General features: G+C 45.3%; 2 protein-coding genes across 2 annotated transcripts in view; both read right to left on the bottom strand.

Annotated features, from left to right (window-relative positions):
• The window catches only part of LOC310799160 (condensin-2 complex subunit H2-like), a gene marked incomplete at both ends in the record, with an annotated part of 33370 nt that extends 29378 nt beyond the window's left edge, over window positions 1-3992 (bottom strand). Inside the window, 5 exons of the mRNA XM_083661727.1 lie at window positions 1670-1749; window positions 2150-2231; window positions 2393-2454; window positions 2549-2650; window positions 3888-3992. Of these exons, the coding sequence (XP_083517853.1) occupies window positions 1670-1749; window positions 2150-2231; window positions 2393-2454; window positions 2549-2650; window positions 3888-3992 (431 nt within the window). The remainder of the gene's footprint in view (window positions 1-1669; window positions 1750-2149; window positions 2232-2392; window positions 2455-2548; window positions 2651-3887) is intronic.
• A 4135-nt stretch (window positions 3993-8127) lies between these two features.
• On the bottom strand, window positions 8128-12291 carry LOC310799151 (enoyl-CoA hydratase domain-containing protein 3, mitochondrial-like; the record flags this gene model as incomplete). Its single annotated transcript, XM_083661716.1, has 6 exons — window positions 8128-8258; window positions 8398-8576; window positions 9688-9785; window positions 10154-10275; window positions 11241-11412; window positions 12249-12291. The coding sequence occupies 6 exons, from the start codon at window positions 12289-12291 to the stop codon at window positions 8186-8188; spliced, it is 687 nt and encodes a 228-aa protein (XP_083517842.1). The 3' UTR covers window positions 8128-8185.
• Between the last annotated feature and the right edge of the window lie 217 nt (window positions 12292-12508).

The following is a 12508-nucleotide window of genomic DNA, read 5'->3' as shown; positions in this document are numbered from 1 at the left end:
AAACACTGAACACGCACAAATAACGATGAGACTCTCTTCTATCACCTGCAAAAAAAAGTTTATTGATCCCATTTTCCGTTCTTTAGTTATGAGCCGGAGAAGATAGCTTGATTGAACGAAAAACAGAGCTTTTTTTCTACGAGCTGAGATAATGAGCCTTTTGTGAAATTAAACATTTCAAGCACATCACTGACTCTGAAGCTAATTTTCTGATGTAGTCACACCTCAAAAATAATTTCCTTCAATAAAACAGTGAAGGCAAGGGAATTTTGTTTGGAAGAATAATATTTTTAGCTGAAACCAGCAGCGCTGGCGCCTGCATGCGCTGCTGGTTGCAGCTTCTTGCTGATCTTTTGCTGCTGGTGGGCATCGGATATTCTGGCTTGCGTTTGCCAACCCTGTCCTGCTGTCTGGGTCTGTGTTGTGTACTTGGCTCTGCGTGCCCACCTCCCCCCCTCCTCCTCCCCCCCCCCGTTGTGGGAGGAGTGTCTCTCTGCTCTGCTGTTTTCTCTGCCTGTGCTCAGCACTGAAAAAGTCCGCTAGATCCTGCTTTTTTACAGCCGCGTGTACCAGCTCCCATGCTTCAAGTTGAGAATAATAACAAATCCACGGCTGATCATGCAAATGGGTGTTGCAGCGGACACCGAGGTGCTCAATTGTGATAGCAGATTGGCTGCTGCAGGGGCACAGCTAAACGTTGCTTCAATGAAGCAGCTGCATACGGACGGATGCGATGCGATTTCCTGCTTTTCCCCAACGACATGGGGACTTCTTCTGTGTGTTTCACTCCACGTTCTCTCATCTGGAGAGCGCTGTCGCCACCTAAGGGTTCTGTAAAATAGGTTAGACACATTCAATACCTCTGATATTGTAAGAGGCGATGTAAGAGGCATAGATCGACACCCCCCCGTCAAAAAAAAAAATTCGAGTTATTGACGCCATTTGGCGTCGCTGGCACTCTACGGTAAATTTCTAATGACGCCATATGGCGTCGCTGGCACTGAATGTGTTAATTATTGAAATTGAAAATTGAAAATTGAAAAAAAAAAAAAAAATAGTGAAATGTTGCATTGTCTCCCCTGATTCTAAGTATAGTCGAATCGCTTGGTTTGAGCAAGTAAAACAATTTTTATAAGCATTTTAAGCAAGGTTTATGGAAAAATGAATGGCGGATGAAATCCCATGAAGAGGGAGAGGGGGTGACTTTGGCACCCCTTTGGCACTCAGACCTGAGCCTACTAAATATTTAATGAACTCATGATTGTCAAAACTGTTTTTTATTTTCGAAAATGTCAATGTCATGTAACATGTTCTTTACTTCAGTGGTGCAATGCTTGTTTGAGCTAAAAATCCACAGCAGAAGCTTTTTATATTAATAAAGCCGTAGACTTAGAATCAGGGGAGACAATGCAACATTTCACTCACCAAAAAAAAAAAAAAAATTACATTTTTATTTTTGAATTTCGATTAAAAGTCGACTTTGGCCAGCGAATTTCGAATAGTGTTTTTGCTAGAAATCATCCCTAGTGTTTACAAGAATGAATCTACAGACAGACTAACAATGTCGCACCACCATGATACATAAGACCTCTAGTTACTGTATTTAAGATATTTTAATGTGTTCATTATTATTATTATTTACTGAGCCACAGCATGACATGAGACTCACCTGATGAGAGGGAGTTTCTGCCTCTCGTGGGTCTCGGGAAGAATGAGAGACTTGGGAGGGAGAGGCACCACGTGCACAGACTGAACATACAGTGGACAATAGCAGATAAACACAATTAATCTATACTAATTATATAATCACAACAAGCTATTCCAGTCGCTCTTAATTTGACTTTACAATATAAAATCTCATTTAACTTGTGTTTCTGGGAGATATACTGACCGTGTTGGAATCTGAATCAAAAGTGGATATGTCTACAGCAGTAGTAGAGTCCAAACGTTTGAACTGAAAGCAAACAAACAGAAGACTATTTTGCTCACAATTTCCACTCTTATACAGTTATATATCATGGACCTGTGATGTAGCTGCATTGGAAATATGCCAAGGTGACGCCTTGTCTACATTAGGCTAGTTACACACATGAACCACCACCAAATTACAAAATGGACCCAGAAATGCAAGGTAGCTTCTAGTTCTTACCCCAGCACCGTCATCTTCATCATGGTGTGTTGACGCCCCCTCTTCATCGCACTCCGGAGAGCCCGCTGGCTGTTTAGCACGTCTGTCAATAGAACAGCATGAGAAAAACAGCGCGCCTAATACTTCTGCACCAATCCTGACAAAATGTGTCCCCGATGCAAAAATATGTTTGAATTCAATGATAAAAAACCCAAAACATTGCCAATCTGTGTATTCTGTGCCCACACAAATATAACAGCTTACTTCTTGTTTCTGTCATTGATGTAGTCCAGGGTACTGAATACAAGCCTGTACAGGAGTTCCACCTGAGAGGATAACAGTGATATGTAACACAAGTCTAATAAGGATTAGATACAAGTATGTGTTTTGCATGGATTGGATTTATTACTTGCAGTATACCTTCTTGCTGTAGATGCATGTGGACCCTTGGATTATAAGTGCGGCTTCTGCAAAGTTCAGCTTGATCTGCCCTCCATCAAATGTGATTTTAATTTGCTCCAACTATCAGGGAAGAAAGACAAGACTGTTTTGTAATGGTAGGGAAACTCAGGACCCAGCCGTTTTTAGGTGGTAAAGCAGGTGTAACCAATACAATTAATTATGGTTCCGTGCCATTTTCGGGTATCACCTCAAAAGGTTGCTGTGAAAAGAGCCTATATATTTGTAATATCTAATATCCATAAAACTAACCTTGCGTCACCAGGCTCTTCTCGGCGAGAAAGAGCCTGGCTCCCGCCCACAATTGATTTTGTCACCCTACCTGGTTCCGGCCTAGAGCCCGCCCTAGACCGGATGGGCAGCGTTTCTAGCTCGTCAACTTTTACGTTAACTTGACAATTTGACCCAAGTATCAGAACGGCAAACAACAAAACAAAAGATGGACGTACCGAACGAAGTTTTTGAATAAGTTCTTTTAGAAACATTGCGGATTCACAATCCCACATCTTTTAAGCCGATACAGAAGCTTTGCATCAGACAATTAATCGAGGCAAGAGACGTCAAGCTAACGGCAACAAAGACGTTTTTTTGGCGCACTGCCTTCCGGTGTTCATTCTGGTTCCGTGGTTTACGCCCCATGACAAAAAGCGGGATGAAAGGTGCCCATACTACCATAAAACATGCCCAGATGTAGTATTCTCCCCCAACATGGCACAATAAACATCACCATGTGATTGTGTATCACTGTGCACTCATATCAGGGAGAAGATACAGGGTTCCAAAAGCACGCACAAATCGCTTGAGGAACAGTTTCTTCCCGCAGGCCACGAGACTCCTTAACATACACAAATAGTGCAGTAGCCGTACTGTAGCTGCTACCATTACGTATGTCTAATGTTTAACTGTATGTTTAATAAGGAATATGCTATTTGCACCCGTATGTCAAATACGCAGAATTTAAAACGCAGAGTTTAATTGTATGTTTAATAAGGAATATGCTATTTGCACCTATATGTCAAATACGCCGAATTTAAAATGTTTAAGCACGGCTAAAGTATGCACAGGACATGTGCACCTATGTGCAGTGAATATGCCACTGTCTCTGACTTGTCTTATCACTATACTGCCTTATTGCTTGTTGTGTCTCTTGTTGTTTTTGCACTCATATGCCCTACATTTGTACTATGTTGTAAACGGAGTCCACAGCACAAGAATTTCACACGTGATACTTGTACCATGGAGTGACAATAAAAATCTTGAATCTTGAATATCATTGTGAAAACAAGGAAGGAACTCATACCTCTTCCAGATAATCGTTCAGTTCAGAAGCCACATCAATGTCCCAGTTTTTGGTGAGCTCACGGATAGGCTGCAGCAAATGGAAGAATCGGTTCTCTCTCTCCATGGCTTCTCCTCACTATGAATTAGAATGTTACATTATAATTCACCAAGTAACGCTACCCTGGTTAACAAGATATATTGATATCCGGCAATCTGTTGAAAATTAGCTACCCAGCTAAAACTGGCACATTTGCAGCAATGTTGATTGATGTGCATTGTCCCTGTACAACTAAACTATTCTGTTACATCACCACACGGCCTAAAGTGATTACAATCAGACACCACAGGCAGCCAATAAGCTGGATGGGGGCTAGCGGTTGTCAACACGCTTTGTTGTTATTGTTGTAGCTAGCGGTAGTTTGTAGCTAGTAAGTTGGACCCTTACCAACCTGACAACCCCATTCAAAACGTCTTGGCAACCTAGTGTGGTCTTGCTTATCAGCACACGTAACTGACGTTCAACAAAAAGCTAGCGTTATATTCTAAAAAACGACCCTCAACATTTGGAAAGGCTAGTTAGCTAGCTAAATGTTAGCAGTTAGTTAGCTCTCTGTCAGATGTCAATAAACGTAGTTATTAATGTGGGTAATTATGTCTAAAGGCTGCATTGCTTGAAAAGTCGGAAAACGCACTCACTGAGACGGTTGAACAAATCATAGTATAAAGAGCTCACCAATTCGTGTTGGTAATTTGACTAAGCGCGCGCGATATTATTCGTTCTGATATTTCCGGGATGACCCGCCCTACTCTGCCTCTGATTGGCTTTCCTATTCACCCTAACATTAACCAATCATGACGCCTCATACCGAAACGCATCCAATGAGCGAGAGCCTGTAACGGCCCTGCCTGTAATGGTAACAGCGAGGTCAATCTTCTTCTTCTCTGGTGTTTAAAGGTCCCAATTCGTGCAGCTGTAACCTCTTAAAAACGTGTGTCTCTGGTCCATAAAACATGATTCTGGATTAATTTGTCGAAAATATAGCAACCCCGTTTGTTGTGACGGAGTTGTCCCTTCCTCATCTCGTTGCGTCCCAAGAATGGTGTTTCTATAATATATTCAGAACTAACAGTTCCCATTGGCCGCTGAGGGAGAGCCCGCCCCAGGCTCCCAGCGGCCAATCAGATTAGCGTCTGTGGACCAGCAGGCTGTGTTGTGTCCACAACTAACGCTATCGCTAACTTAACGTTGCTACGCTAAAGAGGACATCTCAAAATGCCTAGACTTACCGAATGCACCTCCGCAGTTGCTGGATCACGTACAGTTGGCGTCGCTCCAGCTAGAAGTGTTAATTTTGTGGCTATAGACAAAATGGTGCAGATAGCTTGTGTGAGAGAGCGCAGTATGCTTGAGGACCATCGTGACGTCCCCATACCCGTCTGGGGAAACAGAGCGTTTGGGGGTGTGGCTTGAAGGAGACTGCAGGGGGAAGCTGGATAGGGACAAATCCAACTGTGGCAGTTCTGAGGTTGTGACCACTCATTACAGGGAGGGATGACAGCAGTATATATGCATTTACAAGTAAAAACAGCTTTTGCACAGAATGGGACCTGGGAGTCGGCATCCACATTATTGCATTATAGTGCCATCTCCTGGAGTCAACTGAGCCATTAGTGTCCTGAATGACTTCTCCCCACACTTCTCACTGTCCACGTCTCATTTAATCCAGTGTGATCCAATCTGTCTTGTTTTGATTTAGTTTCATTATAGTTCTTTGTTATGACTGAGTTTTGTATTTTGTGATGCCCCCTTCCTTTCCGGTCTTCCTCATTTTCTGCCTCATATCCATTCCTTCCCCCTTAATTAGCCTATTTCACTTCCCACCCAACTCACCCATTTTGTGTCTAAAAGGCAGGAAGTAACACTGGTACACCTAAATGGAGTTAAAGTTGGAAACCCTTGTTTTGCTTGCACCTGTGTTACTCTGCAGTCAATGCTCCCTGCCTTTTAGACACAAAATGGATGAATTGGCTGGGAAGTGAAATAGGCGAATCACTGCTTTCCCATCTCCTTTTCCAAAAGGACCTTGTAAAGAAGGTTTGAAGCCACAGGCAACTGGGGGGAGAGGTAGCTGTAGCGGTTTTCCATGTATGTGGCAATCACACAAAAAACAGCAAGTACTGTTTTCAGTGTTTTGCGTGTGTGATTGCTACATGTATGGGGGGGAAAGGCCGATGTAAATGGAGGTATCAGTGGATTTTGCCTCCGCGAATCTGAGACTGCATTGAGAATCTGTTGAGGCGACACTTTTCTTAAGTTTGGTTTTACTGTTCAACCGCTTATAAAAGCTTAGTTCAGGGTTAGCTTATTGGTAGTGCATCCCACCACACAGCAGCTTTTAGACATTTTGATTTAGTTTGTGAGCAGACGGAAATGACACGGAGGCACCGACCTTCACGCAATAAGGAGAGCAATATCATGTTTTCCCCTAAAGGGTTCACTCGGTCTCTGTACCATACAGTATACTGCATATAGGTCAGTTTCTCAGTATAAACCCAAACTCCTCTTTCCCTATAGTCTTTACTGAAACATGCAAGGGAACATGATGTTCCACCCGGAAACTGTAGCAAAATGGTGCACACCGTTTTCAGATTGAACACACCCCTCCCTGGTCATATGTTGCACTGAAGCATTTCACACTTTTATTCCCATCACCAGAAATTAGGGTCATTCTTTCACAGCTCCAGTTCACCATGTACAATTGCATTACATTTATCCCCTGTATAACAGTTGATATTTGTACAATATGACTAACTAATAATCAACAAAAAGTACCACAATGAACTATAAAGAATAGCACAAGTGCTTTGTGGCACTGTATTGTAGTTTGTGGCAACGAAAAGGCCCAGATTAAATTGTGAGACCTGCACACTTTAACTCTAATCCAAGCTATTGTTACAGAACATCTCTGGTGCTCTCTTCCTCCATCCTAAGGCACACACTGGTCCGGCTCACTTGCCTTAATCACACAGCAACAGCCAACATGAGGGTCGCAGGTTCGCGCCCCCGTGTTACCTCCGGCTTGGTCGGGCGTTCACACAGGCACGATTGGATGTGTCCACGTGTGGGAAGCCGGAATGAGGGTATGTGTCCTGGTCACTGCACTAGCGCCTCCCCCAGGCTGGGTTGGGCCGCCTGTTCAGGGAAATAGCGTGATTCTCCCACGTGCTACGTCCTGCGGGTGAAGCTCCCCGCTGTCAGGTGAAGAGAAGCGGCTGGCAACTGCACATGTATCGGATGAAGCATGGGTGTGTCTACGGCTTTCCCCAGATTGGCAGAGGGAGTGTGAAGGCGACCGGGGCAGCAGGGGGAATTGGCCAAGTACAATTGGGGAGAAAATGGGCGGAAATTAGAAAAAAAAAATCACAGCAACAGGGAGGCCATCCTGAGGGAAGCCAGCTAACAAGTTCAAAGCTTCTGCCTTGCTTGTGATCTGGTGAGTTTCACTTCTACGTACAATATCATCACCAAATGCTAAAACAACATAGCCTGGTAAACCAGCCGGTCACGTGAACTCACATTTAATTTCGTTCTGCAGGACCGTCTGGCCTCAAGCCCTGGGAGGGCTTTAAGCAGAAACTGCAAAGCGGAAGAACCAATCAGCGACTGCACTCAGTGCTCTGTGATTGACAGCGCAAGTTGGCCTCCTTGCCTGTCCGTCTCGAGGAGTAATGTCGATGTTTGTCGAGTTTAAACAGCTATAAAGTGCAGTTATTGCAGAAATAGACTCAATAACAATTAAACAAGTACAGGAGTATCGTCGCAACAGCGGAGTTCCTGGGTGGAAAATGTGTTTTTGCCGTTCTCCTGAGTGGATTTGGGTTTGACTGCATCCAACGCTGATTGGCTGAAGGAGTTGTCTGTCAAGACAAGTCCACCCGCCCAACCTCCGCCCACTGCAAAACACTGGGTGAAGGCTTCAGGCCAGACGGGAACGAAGAACGAAATGAAATGTGAGGTCACGTGACCGGCTGGTTTACCAGGCTAAAAACAACAAGCAACACAACAAACACTTTGTAGGTCTCATCAGTAGCCTGAACATTTAATCTGGAATGCCTTTGAATATTCTACAACCATGATCCGACACCAGATTCAAAGTGCAACAATCAGGAAAATCACTAGAGTAGTACGGTAATCAGATGTGGTAAAGGCCTCTCCATCCATCCATGCATCCATCGTCAGTCGTGTGCCTTCTCCGCCTTGTGGCTCCACACGGGCTTGCGTTTCTCGATGAAGGCCCGGATGCCCTCCTGGCTGTCTCAGAGAGCCAGGTTGTCCACCATCACCTTGGAGGCAGTGGCGTAGGCTGCGTCTCGACCCTGCGCCATTTGTCTTGTGGGGCGGAAAAACCACACGGAGGAGAGAGCGTGTCAACCTGAAGCTGATTCTACTTTAAGAACCACTGACATCATCATTATGCGCATTGCACAATCACTATAGAAAGACACAGGCTGATGAGGGTCCTCCTCACCGGTGGAATGTGGCCTTGCCGAGGGCCACGACCGGCCGGCTGGCCTGGCACACCCGCTGGGCGATGGCTAGTGTCTCCTCCTCCAGCCGCTCCTCTGGCACCACCTTGCTGATCAGACCGTGCAGCAAAGCACTGCGGGCCGAGATGGGGGCGCCTGTGAGCAGCATCTCCATGGCCACCTGGGAAAAAAGATGTGAGAGCAAAGGTGAGTTGTAGACTAGGACATGCTTCCTCCAATACATGTGCAGTCGCCACCTGCTTCTTTTCACCTGACAGCGAGGAGTTTCACCGGCAGGACGTAGCGCATGGGAGGATCACGCTGTTCCCCCCAGTTCCCCTCCACCCCGAACAGGCATCGCAAACGACCAGAGGAGGCACTAGTGCAGCGACCAAGACACGTACCCTTAATCCGGCTTCCCACCTGCAGACACGGCCAATTGTGCCTGTATGGACACCCGAGCAAGCCAGAGTTAATACAGGGGCTCGAACCTGCGACCCTCATGTTGGGAATCTATTGGGCCCTTCAAATGGGGTCGTGTTTATGACATGAGTCCAATGGAACGCCCCTGTCGTGTGGTCTTCATGACATGGTAAGTGGACATTTTCTGAAAGCTTCGAGTTCACGACTTGTGACGTGTCTTGTGACATTTTCAGAAAATAGCAGAGGCTATGGACGTGGATGGAAAAGTTAATATAGCCTACTGAAATTTTAGCCGTATAGAGTTTTTCATAGTCATTTTATTACTGTATGTCTGAGGAAAATGTTGATGTTCTCAACGGTCTCATCTTTTTTCATTATGCCTTTGCATTTCCTGCATTAAAATAGTTAGCCGCTCACTAGCTGACGTCAGAGCCATATAATAGAGGAGTTGCGACATCTCCATTCACTCCAATGGACCAGTTTTTCAACTTTTGCTAGGATTAAGCAGCGCTGTCGAGTTGTAGTAGAATGGACCGTTTGTGATGTACTTTTGAAAGGGAAAGACATAAAGACATTTGAAGAATCAAATTGTATTATTGCGGCTTAATGTAAAGAGTGACGTCGCAGCTGGCCACCAGCTGGCAACCTGCTGCCGTGGCGATGCCATTCACCATGGCAATCACAGGCACAGGTATGTCTTGTAGCAGAGTCATGACCTGAAACACCAGAGGGAGTGGATTTAATGTGTGTGTGTGTGTGTGTGTGTGTGTGTGTGTGTGTGTGTGTGTGTGTGTGTGTGTGTGTGTGTGTGTGTGTGTGTGTGTGTGTGTGTGTGTGTGTGTGTGTGTGTGTGTGTGTGTGTGGCTAACCTCTGAGCAGCTCTGGAACACCTGTGTGTGATATTCTCGGCCTTGTGTTGACGTCAGCTCCTTCAGGTCATGCCCAGAGGAAAACACTGGACTGTTCGCTGAGACACGCACATACACACTGCCCAGTTAGAACAACATATCTTTCTCTCTCTTTTTCACACATACACACACTACACAGTTAGAATAACATATCTCTCTCTCTCTCACACACACACACACACACACACACTACACAGTTAGGATAACATCTCTCACACACACACACACACACACACACACACACACACACACACACACACACACCTACACACACACACACACACACACACACACACACACACACACACACACACACACACACTACACAGTTAGAATAGCATATCTTTCTCTGTCTTTTTCACACACACACACACACACACACACACACACACACAGACTGACACACACGACACACGCATCAATATACCTGATATGATAATAACTCTGAGGTCATCACTGTCGACATCAGTGAGGATGTTCTCTCTGAGTGATTCCAACATGGACAAGGACAGAGCATTTCTCTTCTTGGGATTGTTCAATATAATTCTCCTGCGGAAGAAAAGGCATTAAAGACCAGCTGAACCCAACGGAACCCAAGTGGCGCGAGGGTCAGAGACCTTTCAGACTGAAAACAAATCTTGTCTGAGATGACAGAGGGTTGAGAGGCGGGCCATAGCATGTCGATGATTTGATTGGACAATTCTGGGGACTGGATTTAGCATTGGCCAATCGTGGCATGTTCTGCCCCCAAATTGAGTGGGATTCAGCATGTTGTGGGGCTACGCAAGTGGGATCCGCAGAGGACCAGGCATGCATTAATCAGCATGTGATCATTTTGTCTTGTGTTGTAAATCCAGCACACAACTTTCCCTTGCAGCGATGCGCTCCCCCATTCCGCCAAAGCTCAAGCATGCTGTGTTTAGTTTCAGCTTGAGTCGGTAGCAGGGAGCCATGCTTATGGGCATAGGCTATTCAATGTTTGGGGTCTATGTTAGCAGTAGTAAAGCATAGACATAGGAACTCTATTACAGCCAATATGAATACTTCAATTTTTTTTCACCTTTATTTATACAGGGGGAGTCTCACTGAGAGCAATGCTCTCTTTTCAGGAGTGCCCTGTTCACATTCACACACACATTCATACCTGGAAGCTGACCAGTACAACAACAGTCTGATCGGCTGGCCACTAATCAGCTCCACTGGAGCAGTTGGGGTTAAGCGCCTTGCTCAAGGGCACCTCAGTGGTGGTAATATTCGTTTATCGCAAGTAATATCATCATTGCAATATTGAGCAATGTTATCACACATTGCAGATTTGTCCCCTATGGTATAGTAGACGGTTTTAACTTGACAACAAAAACATTCTAAATTGAACCCCAGCTCACTTCCTGTTGCAGTGTTTGCTATTGACAGGAAAAAGGAAAAAAGAGAAGCAGAGCAGGACTGACAATTCCGTGAAAACCGTCTATAGGACTATGACCAATTAGGTCTATATTCTGACCTGGAACTTGTACTCCAGCTGACCCAGGTCTTCCTGCACTGGAGAATCTCTGAGGAGGCCTGTGACCTGCTGGACAGTGAACAGGCACTTCTCTCTGAGCAACACAGCACCACACGTCTGATTCTCTTCACAGGCATGCTCAGGATTGGATGGGGGGTAATAGGCCACCACTCTCTGAAGACCACCTGCAGGGGGAGACACAGGGGGAAATGATGTTGGGATATTCACGCAGAGCAGCACACACCAATGTTTCTGAGAATGAACTGCATGCACTTGCTCAACCCATCGGCTCAATCCAATACTTCAAATAAAATGTGCTGCACAAAGACCAGATGTCTCACTGTACATCTAGCCTATAGTGCTTATTATAAAACACACACATTGATTTGAATGATCCATAACAATTATCATTTCCATTCATTTCCATAAAAAACACACAAATTGATTTGAATGATCCATAACAATTATCATTTCCATTCATTTCCATAAAAAACACAAATTGATTAGGGAATTATTATCATTCCCTAATCAATTTGTGTGTTTTATGGAAATAGATGACAATAACAAAGGCAAATGACAACATTTAGAATTTTGGACGGTTTACACTGACTTAAAAACGGTTTAAATTATTTTTCGGGATGGTTCCGGTGCAGCCATGTCATTCTGCTGCTGCAGTTATTTTGGTGAAAGTAATGCAAAAGTACTAGTAGTGTAGCCTACTCTACACAGACAGTAATATTGTAACTATTGTTACGTATTACTTTCAAATGAAAGTAACTAGTAGCCGGCTATTATGTAGTATACATTTTTAAAGTAACTTGCTCAACACTGGTATAGTGAAATTAAATCCAACCCATACACACATACCCGCACACCCGGCTCTCCGCATCCACCTGCTGCTTACATAGCCTACTAGACAACACAGACGGACAGACTTCCAGAGGACACTCACTCACTCACCTGTCAGTCGCCGGGGCGCTCGCCGCTCACAACAGCGAGTTCACCGTGGAGGTGACATGACGTCCGGGCCGGGCACTCTGCAGTCTTCTCCCAGTGTGCGGCATCTTTAGTCTGCCTGAACGCAATGATGCACCAGGCTCGGAAATACTCTCCGATTCATTTCTCCGTCGCGGCCGACTCCCCGTTAACCGTGCAGGGGGTCGTTAGTAGACCCAGATCTCCGGCTGCGGCGAGCGGAGCCCCGGAGAACCCGTCGCCGCCGCTGAGCGCCAGGATGCGGCTCTCCAAGTCCAACAAGCCGGGCCCCGCGGTAGTGATGAG

This window comes from Poromitra crassiceps (genome assembly GCF_964638095.1).
Source record: "Poromitra crassiceps genome assembly, chromosome: 2".
Taxonomy (NCBI): Eukaryota; Metazoa; Chordata; class Actinopteri; order Beryciformes; family Melamphaidae; genus Poromitra; species Poromitra crassiceps.
The sequence above is the reverse complement of the archived record's forward strand: the minus strand, read 5'-3'. Positions and strand labels throughout refer to the sequence as shown.